The 14932-nt window shown below is 46.3% G+C and overlaps 1 protein-coding gene across 1 annotated transcript in view; it reads left to right on the top strand.

The window, feature by feature from the left end:
• The window catches only part of SART3 (spliceosome associated factor 3, U4/U6 recycling protein), a 651822-nt gene that overhangs the window by 544974 nt on the left and 91916 nt on the right, over positions 1-14932 (top strand). Inside the window, exon 17 of the mRNA XM_086943090.1 lies at positions 9415-9567. Coding sequence (XP_086799216.1) covers positions 9415-9567 — 153 coding nt within the window. The remainder of the gene's footprint in view (positions 1-9414; positions 9568-14932) is intronic.

Here is a 14932-nt window from a genome sequence, read left to right as displayed (position 1 = left end):
CGGGATATCATCAACTGCTCCCTCAACACCGCCATCTTCCCAGAAAGTTGGAAACACGCCTAACTCAGTGCTCTACTGAAGAAACCCACAGCAGACCCGACTGAACTTAAGAACTACCGCCCCATCTCGCTCCTCCCTTTCCCTGCCAAGGTCATAGAGAAGACCGTCAACAATCAGCTCTCCACCTTCCTCGAGTCCAACGGCTCCCTCGACCCATCACAGTCCGGCTTCCGAGTCAAACACAGCACTGAGACCGCCCTCATCGCAGCCACAGACGACATTCGAACACTACTTGACAACGGAGAAACAGCTGCCCTCATCCTACTAGACCTCTCCGCAGCGTTCGACACGGTCTGTCACAGCACCCTCATTCAAAGCCTCAGCAACATCGGGATACAAGGAAAAGCATTGGACTGGATCATCTCGTTCCTCACCGGAAGAACCCAGAGAGTCCGCCTCCCCCCCCCCCTTCAGATCGGAGGCCACTGAAGTCATCTGCGGCGTACCACAAGGATCATCGCTCAGCCCCACCCTCTTCAACGTCTACATGAGCCCCCTCGCAGCCATCGCACTCCAACACAACCTCAACATCATCTCCTATGCTGACGACACACAGCTGATCCTCTCCCTCACCAAAGTCCCAAACACCGCCAAAACCAACCTACACGAAGGGATGAAGAACAGCCGTTTAAAACTTAAATTCAGACAAGACGGAAGTCCTCATCCTAGGATCATCCCCCTCTTCCTGGGACGACTCATGGTGGCCACCGGCCTTGGGCACCGCACCCAAAGCAACGGACCATGCTCGCAACCTAGGATTCATTCTAGACTCCACCCTCTCAATGACCAGACAAGTCAACACCGTCTCATCATCATGCTTTAACATCCTACGTATGCTCAAAAAGATCTTCAGCTGGATCCCTACGGAAACAAGAAAGACAGTCACCCATGCACTTGTCACAAGCCGACTGGACTACGGAAACACCCTCTACGCCGGAACCACAGCCAAATTACAGAAAAAACTCCAACGCATTCAGAACGCCTCCGCCCGACTCATCCTAGACATACCCCGCCACAATCACATATCCGGTCACCTGAGAAACCTCCACTGGCTCCCCGTCAACAAGAGAATAACCTTCCGTCTCCTCACCCACGCACACAAAGCCCTCTACAACCTAGGACCCAAATACCTCAACACGCGCCTGACCTTCTACACCCCCACCCGCTAACTACGATCGTCCAATCAAGCCCTCGCCGCAATTCCACGCATCCAAAGATCCACCATGGGAGGAAGATCTTACTCCTACTTAGCGGCCAAAACGTGGAATTCTCTCCCCACCCACCTCCGCCTTACACAGAACCACCTATCCTTCAGAAAACAACTCAAAACCTGGATATTTGATAAATAACTTACACCCCCCCCCCCCCCCCTCCCTCAAGCGCCTTGAGACCCTCTGGGTGAGTAGTGCGCTATACAAATTTTAACTTGACTTGACCTTTGCCACTGAATTTACCATAATAGAATTTCATTTGACTCAATGCATACAATTGTAGCTTTTGCTTTGACATAGTACTTTAATTTTTCTTCTGATAAGTACAGGATGAACCGCTTTCTGTCACTTAAAGTATTTCCAGTTTTAAGCTGGTTAGTGATATAGACCAGGAAGTGATTGATGGCAGCCAGTATTATTTAAATGTATGGATAAATGCACATTCTGATGAATACTTGTAACTGCAGATTCCTTATCTTGGAATCCTTCCCAGGCTCCAGACTGAATCTGGAAACATTTCTTCAGCAGTGCTCCTGTGTGAGGCTAGGCGGCTCCAAGCAGCTCTATGTTGGCTCCGTAGCATCCTGGAAGTAAAGGAACAGAGCCTAATATAAGCAGCAATCCCTACATGCATACATCAGTTCTTTTCTTTCTGTGCCTTCGAGTGTGAATTCCAGGATGCCTGAAAATGTATCCACCAAAAACTACAGTTTTCAAGCCATGCCTTGACTGAGTTAAGCAAACGTTGGTGATGGACCTGCAGATGGTGTGTCTCTGATGTCTGGTCTCGGGCCATGATCAGAGCCATGCAAAAATGCACCTAAAGATGACTCGGGACCGGGAGATGAAGCTGTATGTCGCTGTCCAAAAGTAATAATCATGGCCTTTTCCTAAGTCCTGCTCCAAGTCTCGGACTCTGTCCCACTCCTGAGTCTATTTTTGAAGTGGTAAACTTCATGCTCTGTGTCATCCGGTAAGTAAAAATCGAAGTCCAGACGTAAACCTAAAAATGCGAAATGGGACTTGTCCCCCATCATGCCACTCTGAACAGAAAGAAGGTTTGATGGCGTAATGATGCGAGTCCCTCAACTTTGAGGTTTATGGTCGCAAAGCTGATTCCTCATCTTATCCTGATGCACCCTTAATTTCCCAGGTCATCTGCAGTACCACCCACAGGTGATTGCAGCTTTTAAGGAAGCTGTGCTGGTGACCTGTAGTGCACTTCTGATTCTCTCTGGCACACTTTCAGTCCCCATTGAACCATAAGGGACCACAGTCCATTGCCATCTCGGATCCATCCTCAGTTCTGTCTGACCCCTTGGGACCCATTTCGGACACTAGTAAAGGCTAGCATTACGGCTTCAAGACCTATGCTGGTCCCTTCAATGTTTGTGCCAGAAGATGGCACAGTACTGATAACAAAGATTGAAAATATTGTGCTTGCAGCAAATTCCTCTGAGGAACTATTCTCTAATTTTGAAAAACTCACTTCTATCGCTGCCCCCCTGCCAAAAGAATGCAATCAATCCTTTTGCAATTTAGCAGCCTCTGTCTTTCGTCTTAAGGTTGAGGATGTTTTTTATACCTTCTCTTCTCTTTTCTCTGGTGGACACATCTTTTTCAACGGTCACCTAATTAGGCCTTGAATTCAGCTCCTTCTATCCACCTTCACCCAGTGAAGTCACCAAGCTGATTAAGGCCGCTAGATCAGGGTCAGCAGACGATCCTTGTCACCTCTTAGTGGCTGACTTAGTTGCTGAAACCATTGCCACTACGCTGTCTGAGATTTTCTACTTGCGTGTCTCATGCTCTTTTCCATCCGCCTGGAAGAAGGCAGTTGTGCTGCCTCTCATTAACAAGCATTGGAAATGCAATAGGTCTCGCATTTGTTTAAGTTAGAGAGATTTGATTTGCTAATGGTATTGTATTTTAGCTATGTGTTCTTGAGTTTATGTATGTGATATGTCGTGGATGTATGTTTGTATTGTAATTGTTAGCTGTGTAGCAGTTTAAGGAATAGCGTTAGGAGGAGAAGAGCGTTGTTTAAGATTTGGGAAGGAGAGTGAGGAAGGGAAGAACAGCATGAGGGACAATGAAGTAAAGTGAGAAGGAGAGTAGTATGAGGCGGAAGAAAGGGGAGTGAGGAGAGCAGTATGAGGGAGAAGGAAGAACGTGAGGAGGAGATTAGTGTGAGCTAGCAGGAAGGAGAGTGTGGAGTATAAGGCGTAAGGAAGGAGAGAAGAGTAGCATGAGGGACATGAAAAGAGGGAGAGGAGGAGAGTAGTGTGAGGTAGAAGGAAGTGAGAATATCAGCAGTAGGCATCAGTAGGCATAAGGAAGTAGATAGGTGTAGAAGAGCAGTGTGAGGGAGATGGTAGGAGAAGAGCAGTGTGTGATGCAGAAGGATCATGAGTGTGGAGGAGAGTAGTATGAGGCATAAGGATGGAGAGTAAGGAGGAAAAGAGCATAGTTATAAAAAGGAGTGTGAGTAGATCAGCATAAGGCACAAGTATGCTGGTAGTGGTAGTTTGTGTTGGTGATTGTGGTGGTGTTGGTGGTGAAAATATTGCTAATGTTGGTTGTTGAGTTGACTATGAAGTGTGTGACCCTCTGTCAATGGCAATCAGAACTCCCACTATAAGCAATAAAAGGCTCAAGGCGTCCGACACCTACTTCACCACCCTTGGCATGAACATGACTTATCTGCACATTTTCTGCTGGCCTAGCTTACACTGCATACGAAGCCATTTTAGATTACTGTTCCTCCTGGCCGTGTTCTTAGGCACCGCCTGTGACCTCGTTTTTTTTTTTTTTTTTTAACTCAACATCACTATTGTCCCCTGCAACAAAACATCCTTCAGTCTACGACCCATCACGGCCCCCGGCTGTCCTCCCCGGAAACAAATGCAACCCCACTCAGTAACCCTTCTCTACTGACCAGGAATGGCACAATAAACTAACCAGGCCTTGAGTGTAACACTAAAACCTTCCAACCCCGGAACCCAGCTCAGGGAAAGGGGGTGGTTTAATCATCGAAAAATTGCTGCCCGTCATTCCAACCAAGCCTGCAGCAATGATATATACCTCGTATTGTGTCGAATAGGGCGGGTTCCGGGACCGGCAACAAAACCGCATTTCTGCTGGTAAGGCGTTATGGCCTTGCACGCCGGAGAACATTGAACAGTGCACAGATGAGTTCCCTGATGTTCCCTGAAGGGTGGGGTCCAAAACTGACAGCATATATAAATGCGTCTTTTGTTCATGGCTCATCCACTAAAGGGGCGCGCCACCCATTTAGAAATGTGCATTTACCATCCTACCTCGTGCCTTTTGATGCATAGCCAAAACTAGCTGCCCGTCGACATGGTCCGGCTTAATCCAGCCCCCAACCATTTTTTTTGTTTCTTTTAACTCTTGAGGTACAGGGTGGTCACTTCCCCACTTCAACTGTGCAATGCATCCCTCAATATTAACCATTCAACAACAAATTGCTGCCAAGTGGCCAAAACCACATGTGGCCACTACTCTATTACACGCGCATGACCAAACCAGCAACTGTCCGTCTGAGCCTGGGAGCCCTCTCTGCAGTGTGGGGGATGAGGGTGGGGAGGGGAGGGGACGAAGGACCGACACCTATATCTTGGGACAGTGCCGCCATGGCATTTGCATCTGGCGGCAAAACCAATACTTAGAGCATGTATGTACTTTTAGAATGTATGTACTTTTATGATATGACAATATCGAATAAAGTATCGAATGAATACTTAGAGCATTTACGGGCCAGCCCCAAGCCAGGCCTTTATGGGCTAGTCCATCTACGCTAGGTCCACCCGCACACTACTGAAGAGCGCCCTGCTTATGCCTTCCCAGTCTGGCCAACTAGCTGCACGTTTTCGAAAGACCAAACTACTTTGCTGACCCACTCTATCCCATCGTGCCAGGACCACTTTTTCCGTGCATGCGCTGCAGGCTCTAGGACAGTGGGATGCACGGCCTTTAGGCTGCCTTTAAAGCTAGATTTGAGGCTGCAACTCTAGGGTTACACACACGCAAAACTTTTTAACCTATTTCGGGTGACTTGTGCTATATACAGGAAGTCAGATATAAGCAGCAAAGTCTACAACACTACAGGCAGGCCAAGGGTTTTTCATTAAGTGTGCTTTCCTGTTCCTTGCACTGCCCAGTTAACCTGGGCCTCTCGCTCGTAGTTCCCTCATGTATCGCGTCTAGAACTAGAACCCAGTGCTGAAGTTAAGGAATGACCCAGTAGCAGGGGAGTTAATATACATGTCTGAGTCTGTTTGTACGGAGGGGGTGTAATTAGATTATGTTACTAACTGGCGAATCCAGTTTACTGCTATGGTTGGAGAAATGTATCTGAATAAACTCCTGTGCTTATAAGTATCAGTGACAAATTCTGAATTGCATGGCCCCTGCAGTTATCAGTATAACTAGTGTTGGATGCGCTGATAACGGATACAAAATGCCAGTGACGCATCACCTGGTTGAAACAGTGCGCTCCTAGAAATCTTCCTGAGCAGCGAGAGGAACCTGCCTTTAATCAGCACTTATTGCCCTGGTGTTCCCCCTAGTTATCCAAGAGGGCCTGTCTTCTAACACATAGTTACAACAACCTGATATAACATTGTCTGCCAAAAGATGTTTGGTTGCCTCTCTCCAAATGCTCCTATTAGCAATTAAAATAGAGTGCTCGACTGTGAGGACTGTGAGGCTGTTTTAGTAGCAAAGATTAAATCGGAAGCAGTAATATCTTCTGCTCTCATTTATGTTTGACCATTTAACTTTGTTGGTATTTTCGTAAACCATCAATTGCATTTAGCACTCCTACCATGACCAGAAGAATATAGTGCCTACCTGAAAAACACAACAGACCTTGTGGCACCACTTAGCATTAAACTGATACTAACATATGCACGGTTTCATGGCCCATACGGGCCTGTTTTTGTTTTTTTTCCTTCATATTCTGACTTTTTTTCTTTTGTTTTTGTCTTCACGCTTACAACTGCAAAATTAATTAACTCCCAGTGGCAGCTCATAATTCCCAACAAGTAACATTGTAGTATTGAACCTGCGACTTCTACAGCCATGTGTTCCAGGCACTGCCATTCAGCTGCCCCTCTCTTCTACCCCTGACGTCGCTGCTCCACCCCGCAAAACTTGCATGCAGCGCTCCTTCTCCTCGCCGCAACTCGGGGACCGATCGAAACTGTCTAACCAGGAAAGTAGAACGTGAAGGCAGCTGGTCGCGCTGGGGTGCCGGGCTCTCTCACACCAGTGGCGTTGTCTCTCGAACACCGGGCAGCAGCACAAGTGGGGAAATGCTCGCCCTGTAGCCATCTGCGTAGGCGAGACCTAAAAAGCCCTCTTTAGACCCAGATGATCCAAATATCTACTGACCTATTTCTTGTCCTCTACTGCCAGCCAATATTCTGGAAAAGGTGATGAATACTCAGCTGGGTACCTACATCAATGCAAACAATCTTTTAGACTACTCAATTTGATTTTCGTGCTGAGCGCAACACTGAGACCTCGCTCATTAAAGCTACTGAGGAGATCAGGGCCACCCTTGACCAGGGAGGCTGAGCTGCATTGATCCTGCTCGACCTATCAGCAGTCTTTGATATAGTGAATCATGGACTGCTGATGAAGAGCCTGAGTGGGATCGGTGTGACATGCTCAGCGTGAAACCTATTGAACTTTTTCCTTTCAGGACCAGTTCAGTCATTTAGAATCGGTGGGTTATCTTCTCCATCTTTTTCACTCCCGTGTGGTGTTCACCAAGGATCCTCTATTAGTCCTTTCCTAGTCAATATTTGTCACTCCTCTTGCTGCACTCATTCGATCATTCGGCTTTGCATTGACCACATATGCAGACGACACACAAATTGTTGTTTCCCTATCAACAGTGGATACGGGAGTGGCGCTGCATTTTTGCAACTGCATTAGAGCAGTTGACAATGGATGGCAAGTAATTGCCTCAAATTGAGTTAATCTAAGACCCAAGTTATTGCTGTTCAGCTCCCAGCCATCCCTTTGGACTTCCAAATGGTGGCCTTTCAAGCTGGGCTCTCTTCCTACTCCAGTTAACTGTCTAAAGAACCTTGGGGTTCTGGTCAATAATAAACACAACAATCATTGAGGAGGGAGAAGGAAAAAATATGTGATCCATCCATTTTCCTTGAAATGTAATCTCATAAATCAGTTGGGGGGAAGGATCACTTGTCCTGCTAACCTGGATTTTACAGGTAGGTGGTATGTCCTTTGGTAAAATACCCTCATGCACGTGAGGAGATGTTTTCTGGTAGCGGTATATCTTGGTTCTCCGCTATATTACTCTCGTGTCTACATAATCACAGGGTTAGTTGGTATGCAGCCTCCACCTGGAGGTAGTAACCCAAGGTTAAAAAGCAGTAGTGTCGAGTGATAAGTGGTGATCGTGAGATTAAAATAACTCTGACAGCCAGATTACGATATTTATTGTTTGGAATCGAGTTAACAGTGAAAATTTAGTAGATATGCGTAAAGAAAATTGTTAAGATTCTCACGCTATCGATTTTGCAGTAATGGTTTCTATTTCAATGCCCATCAGCAGGTCTTGAACTTATTGCAAACTTTACAAAATGCTGCTGCCTTGCTTTTGTATAAAATTCCCAAATACCACTTGGTTTCAAAATTCATTTCTAAACTTCACTGACTTTCTGTGAGACCGAGAGTTGCGTTCAAGTCCCTGTGCACAATTTTCGAGGTAGGTACCAGGTTGGTTTCTATATTCTCCATCTGACAAACTACTCACTATCCCCAGGTTCAGATATGCCTGCTGGGGAGGTAGAGGTTTTGTTCTTGGAGCAGCCAAGGCATGGAATGATCTCCCTTATATATCAAGTCTCTTCCCAATCTTGTGGTATTTAGAAAGGCCTTAAAGACTTGGCTCTTCTCTACTGGATAACCGTAATCCTCATTCTGTTTTATCACCTGGCTTCTGCCATAATGCCAAGACAAGATTACAAAAGCACAACTGGTTGTCGTGCTTTCTGACTCTGACCTAGTGCCTCTAACAGGTTGTTCATGCCAGCAGAGGCTACAATATTTTTTGGCTCTGATTCAGAACAAGGGACACCCCAGGTGCGGAGAACAAGTTACTGACCTTTGGTAATGCTCTTTCTGGAGAATGCTCTAATTAACCACAGATTGCATCCTCCCACCTCCCCGTTCTCTGCAGTTTTTAACATCTACAAAGGTCCCAAGTTAGAATTCAGCTCACTGGAACCAGCATTTCTTCAGGCTCCAGGTCTGATGGTACAGAAAGAGAAAAACAAGAACCTGACGTCAGCTCCCGCTTATATGCAGCTCCGCCTCATCACTTGAGGCGCTGTAAGGTGGCAGTGCAGAGCCACATAACGTAATCTAGCGGACGGCTGGAAAGCTGCTACAGATCGCCTCTGGGTCCAGTCTGGAACTTTGAAAGTATTCCAAATTGAGGAATCTGTGGTTAGGTGGATTATCCATCAGAAAGAGCGTTACTAAAGATAACTTTCTCTGCCTTATGCGTTCTTAAGAGTGGAGTTTACAGGAAAATTGCTATGCCGACACCGGTTCTTCTCATTGCACACTTTTAAAACATTATATCCTAGACTCCGATGTCGGTGGAGAAGCTTTATTTTAAGATCTGTGATCAAGCTTAATTTTGGGCAGCGTTTCCTCATCTCCACTATTTTGGGATCCTTTGTCTAAATTGATCAGTATACCCGGGAAAGTATCCGGAGTTGAAGAGTCTACTGACTAATTGTGTCTTTTGAAAGTAAAGTGTATGTACTGTTTGGTAGGATTGGTGACGATGGTTCCTGCATTCTCGCTTTACCTTCCTAATCACCAGCTCAGCTTTGCAATTTTTGGGGGGATTTTGTGACGCCTGTAGAGCTGCAAGTCTTAGAATCTAAATAGCCACACACTCGCACTCACACTTTAAAATCTGTGGAGAGAATACAGTATTCAACAGAAACAATGTACATAATATTTCCTTTCATGAGTTTTGTTCTTGAAAAGTGTCCTCCCCACCATTTGCACCAGTACGTTGAGATTTGACTGGACTATTGAATCACACTTATTTTCTATTTCCTCTTAGGTTTTTAAGTATAGCACTGCTCTTGAAAAACATAAATTGTTTGTCTCTGGTTTACCATACTCCTGTACAAAGGAAGAAGTGGAAGAACTTTTTAAACCCCATGGATGTGTGAAGGACATACGGCTGGTAACTAACCGCGCCGGAAAACCTAAGGTATGCATAATATAATTCTTGTGAATGAATGCTTCATGTTACAGTTGTGACAATGTATAAAACTAAAGACGTGCCCCTTTCCTTCTGGTGCTGTTAATATACCTATGCATTTACTTAAGTCAAAAGTTGGTCTTGTAATTTCTGCACAGGGGTTCTAGAAAACACAATGCAGTATTATAAGAATATTTTGTGAGGATACTTGCAATATGTGTAAAGTCGTATTCATGCAGATCTTGCTATACAAAATTACTTTCCGGGCATGCTCAGTTGCATCTTGCAAACAGTTAATATTGTACCTCTTTTGACAAAATCATTTTAAAATTGCTCAGTAAGAAATTGTGAATGTTCTTTGTTATGGAAATGTATATAATGTAAGCTTTGCTTAGTCTGCTGTAGTATGAACCCCTAAATATTTGAATCCCCTGTATGGTGGTATCTCTCGGTCTCCTACATGACCTGCTAAGTTTATAACCTATCCTCCATAATAGCAGAGCAGGGCTTATTACGCATTCAGGTAGTGTCTAGTGGTTCTTGAACATATTTAGTTAACCAGCATTGGCTAAGTCAATAGGTTTCTCCTATAAGAGGTGAGTGCTTCTGTATTGGTGTTGCCTATGCTTTTTATCTTACAGTTCTAAATGACTGCCATGTTGAAATGGTTCAAAGAAAAGGCTACATGTGCTCTCAACAAATGTGCTTAAATGGATGAATTCCAAATGGCTGTCATGTGCTCTCATTCATGTGCATGCCTTGCATGGTTAAGCAAGAAGAGTGGTTGAGTGGTGATAGGGGCCCTCCACATACAAAGAGCATGAAAAAGCGAATTTTCTATAGAATTCATGCTCTGCACACTACTGGACATTTGCAAGTTGATTTTGTGCGAAGAGATGTTTGATCATAAGGTCCCTTGTGCCCTCCCTTGTCCACAGTATACCAGGGTAAAAGCTCCACCTTAGGTTTTTTTTTTCTGCCTTCAAGGACAGACTTTACATCTTGAGCTCTTGCATCGACTAGCAATAACCAGACACCAGTCAGGCATTGGTAGCTTTGGAGAATGTTATCGGAGAACCTATCTTGAACATATGTACTTCTGATTCGACTAGGATCAGCGGGATCTGCTGTGCTCCAGGTCATAGGAGAATTATTATGATAGAGTGTGGGAATGGAGCACACACCCTTTCAGTTCTGCAGAAGATGTGATGCTAAATTCCTGTGGAGGGGAGTGTGTGTGTGTGTGTCCCCTTTGTCTGCCTTTGAGGAAATCTGTCTGCAAAGCATTAAAGAACAAAAAAATAATTAGATAAAGCAGGGATTGTCGCTGGGTGTACAAGAAAGCATGTCTTAGAAGAGGACAGAACGTCCAGACTGCCACCTGGGCTGGTGCCACACAGTTATAATTCACTCTCCTCTGATGGTTCCGATGTGGGGAAGTAGAACAATCAGAAGCACAAGCAACACCAAGGGCAACGGGCTTTCCAAGCACTTCCAAGCTGTTGCATACTTCAGAGAACCAGCCCTCCTAGGTCTCAGGCTGAGCTGTATTTTTGAGGGAGTTGGGCATTGAACCCCGAGACTCTGCCACACAGGCTTCAACAGGCTCTGTATGTGGTCCCCAAAATGCCTTGGTGCTGAGAGCCATCCTTCGCTGAGAAAAGCTTTCAGCTAAGGTCCCAGAGGCTTGAGTTGAAAATACATCAATCAAGCCTTGGGACAACAAGCCACCGCCCTTGACGTCGAAACCAGCTCCAAAGTCTGCACACAAAAAATTCAAAGCCAGGCATATCCTTGTGCCCATAGAGGTGTTAGAGATCCACAATGTAAAGCAAAGGAGAGATCCACAATGTAAAGCAAAGGAGACTTTATGGTCACGCCGTCACCAAAACGATTGTTTCCTGCCCTCCTTAACCACATGAGCATGACCCCACACTCTTGAAGTGAAGAAAGGCAGACTTACCTTCAAGGAAGCAATCTTCAATGAGCTTGAGGGATGCACAATTCCTAAGAAGTCCAAACAGCCAGGGCCTATTCCATGGTCTCAGACACCAGAGCTTCAAGCACCTCAGCATCGCACATCTCCTCTCATTCAAATGCCACCTCCATCACAGTCACCACATTGATCCTATCCCCACAGAGATCACCTTACCCTTTCCCTGACTCCAGTTGTGATAATCAGGATGACATTCATGAGCCCTCTGACCAGCCAAAGCCACCACATGAGTGGGTGAGCTGTGGGAGCACTACAGCGCTTAACCCTCAGGACAGCTCCAGCTTGGAGTCTTTTAACAGTTAAACCATCGCCCCTTGACAACACCATGACATATAACTATGTCATTCAGTGGGCAGCTGCACCCCATCAAGTCAAACGCCATGTACATAGTGTGCCTCCTAACTCTCTAGTCTTGCAAACGGCTTGAAAGAGGACACAGGTGGCCCATTGCCAGCTCTGTGGGTCTTCTCTCAAGGTACGCTGAGCACCGTTGGGAGGAGGTGGAAAACGTGTTGAAGCATCTTCCGGAAGCCTACTGGAAGCACAACCGGGAACTGGTACAGGAAGGCAAGACCATCTCAAAACCCATTACCAGGTCTGCTCTAGATGCAGCAGAACCTACCTCCTGAAAGGTTAATGCAAGCATAATACTGTGCAGGCATACATGGCTTAGAGCATACCAATTCCATGGATCTTCTCGCAAGGTACAATAGGCATTGGGAAGAGATGCAACAGCTGCTGAAGTACCTACCAGTACCACACTAGGTAGTTGGTGTAGAAAGGCAAGACGATCTCCAACACCAATATCATGTGTGCCTTAAGTGCAGCAGACACTGCTTCCTGGGAAGTCAATATAAGCATAAAGTGTGCAGGCCATCATGGATTTATCGCTTCAGGGTTCCGCCCTGAGGTGCAGCAACATCTCATAAATGTAGCCTTCGACGAGGGGCATTTATTTGGTCCTTAGGTTTTTTCCATGTAGGAGAAAATCAAAAAAGGACACCAAAACCGTCAAAGCCATGGTTGCTCTCCAGATGCAGCCTACAAAGGGTTCCCACACCAAGAACAAAAAGGATAGGAGCGAAGACTGCTACACCAAGCAGCATTCTGGTTACCAGCTGTACCAGTCCTATCTGGAAAGTGGGTGTCAAACCTCCTTTTAAAGCAGAGGATTCAGAGGTCACAGCCGAAGTAAAGTTAGTGGTGGGTCCAGGAGGGAAGCCTCTACCTCCACGTTGTGACTTATTAGTAATCCTTCCCAATCACGCAACACCTTTTGGGGAAGGATTGGGTTATTGTACAGTGGGAAAAATAACCTCAGACCAGTAGGTACAATGGTAGTGATACTGCTTGGAGTTCCCTGCCACCAAACATATCACCAGAAGGGCAAGCACTCTTTAGCAAGGCAACCATCAAATCCATACTCTCACATTAGTGAGGACTGGTAATGTACTTAATGTAGTTCCTCTGCCCCATAAAGGTTGGCAACCTTTGGCCTATTCTCGGTGTGTTGCTTATTCCCCAACTCAGACCTCTTAACTGCTACATCTTGTCGGAACATTTCCAAAGGACCAATTTGAAGGATGTCATCCCTCTACTCAGTGCAGGAGACCACTCTGCAACGCTTGATCTGAAGGACACCTGCTTTCACCATTACCATTCATCTATCGCATCTCACTGCTATTTATTTTGTAATTTGTGGCAGGTAACAACACTTTCAATTCAAGCTGCTGCCCTTCAAGTCACAACAGCACCAAAGATCTTCCCAAAGAGTTTAGCGATGGTTGCAGCGCATGTTCAATGAGGTGCCATTGATGTTTATCCATATCTGGCTGATAAAGAGCGGCAGACGTAGCAAGGCCTAGCTAACCCTCCTACAGCAGTGTCGCTACTACACAAAGTAGGGTTCACAGTAAACACCAAAAAGTCCCATCTCTAACCACAGCAAGTTTAACCGTTCTTAGATGCTGTGGTAAACCCAGTCACAGGGATGCCTGAGCATACCAGGAGAGGATGAAGCCTTCTATTTAGACAATGTGCTCATTAATTGGAAGAATAATAATGAAACTGTTAAGGATGAAGGCCTCATGCATAGCTGTTATACTGCATGCAAGGCTTCAGATGCAAACTGTAGGGAGTGTCCGGCCAAGCAATGGTCACAAGGAGTGGGTTCGTGAAACGATTTAGTGTTGGTAGGGGCAGGCAGGAGGGTATGCCTGGTTTGAGGCGGGAGGGTGGGTGGGCGGGTCGAGGAGCAGTGGCTTGCACCACTCTGGGTGCCCTGACTATTTGGTCGGGCCTGGGGCCGACAAAAGCAGTCATGCGCACTATACATTTTCTCTATGTAGGCTGCATGATAGAGAAAATGGCCTCCCTACAGGTGCCTGGCTGGTCGCTGCCATCGACTCCGCACCAATCACAACGCTGCCATTAAAGCATTATGATTGGCTTACAGGAGGGGAGTGAGCATGCCTGTTTCTGTTGGAACAGTAGAGGCGGTGCGAAACCCAGCCCAGGAGCAGAGGCGGTGCGGGACCCGAGCAGGTACGTTTTCATTTTATTATTATTATTTAAAGTACCCCCTCCCCACAATAACCCCTGCGCGACCTCCCTCCCCCTTTCCGCGAGTATTGCGAGCCTCGAATTGCAATGCCAGTTTTGCTTTTAATGAAAGCACTGGGATGTAGAAAAATGATATGTTCGAGGCATGTGGGCTGCTAAATTAATATCTGTGCATAGATCGCCGCCTAGTGTTGGGTCTGGATGATTGTACATTGTTGTCCTGGAAGAGTCTTCGAAGTATCACGAGATAGCTGGCTCCTCCCCTGGACTACAGTGCACATGGGCAGATTGTTTTTTTCCGCCATTGGGTTCGGATGTACTTTCTTGACTCAAGTTCGGAATCGATATAAAACACTTTTCACAAGGCCAAAAGGCCTTCGGGGCATCGGTATTGTCTTTCGTTCGGTGCCACGTACTTGATCCAGTTCTTCGAAACAGGACGTCGAAGGCCGTTTGCCTTTTTCGACACCAAAGGCCCCATCAACGATCGACGATGGAACGGAGCCCGTTCAAAAGATGCCCCGTTTGCAACTCCAAATACCCTCATATTGATGTGCACCCAGTGTGCAATAAATGCCTATCCCCAGACCACGACGAGGCCAGCTGCATGGCCTGTTCCAGGTTCCGGTCGAAGAAGACACTTCGGCTTCAACGCGCCGCAAGACAGTCGGCGCAGAAAGCGGCGCCCGACCCGGAGAACATCTTCGAGGCTGATGACGACGAGGGCGTCGATGAAGAGGATCCTGAACAACAGTCGGATCCCGCGTCGGAGCACAACTCTAACTATGATGAGGACGAAGAAGAAGACTACGTCCA

The sequence above is a fragment of the Lissotriton vulgaris genome, chromosome 11, assembly GCF_964263255.1.
Source record: "Lissotriton vulgaris chromosome 11, aLisVul1.2, whole genome shotgun sequence".
NCBI lineage: Eukaryota > Metazoa > Chordata > Amphibia > Caudata > Salamandridae > Lissotriton > Lissotriton vulgaris.
The sequence above is the reverse complement of the archived record's forward strand: the minus strand, read 5'-3'. Positions and strand labels throughout refer to the sequence as shown.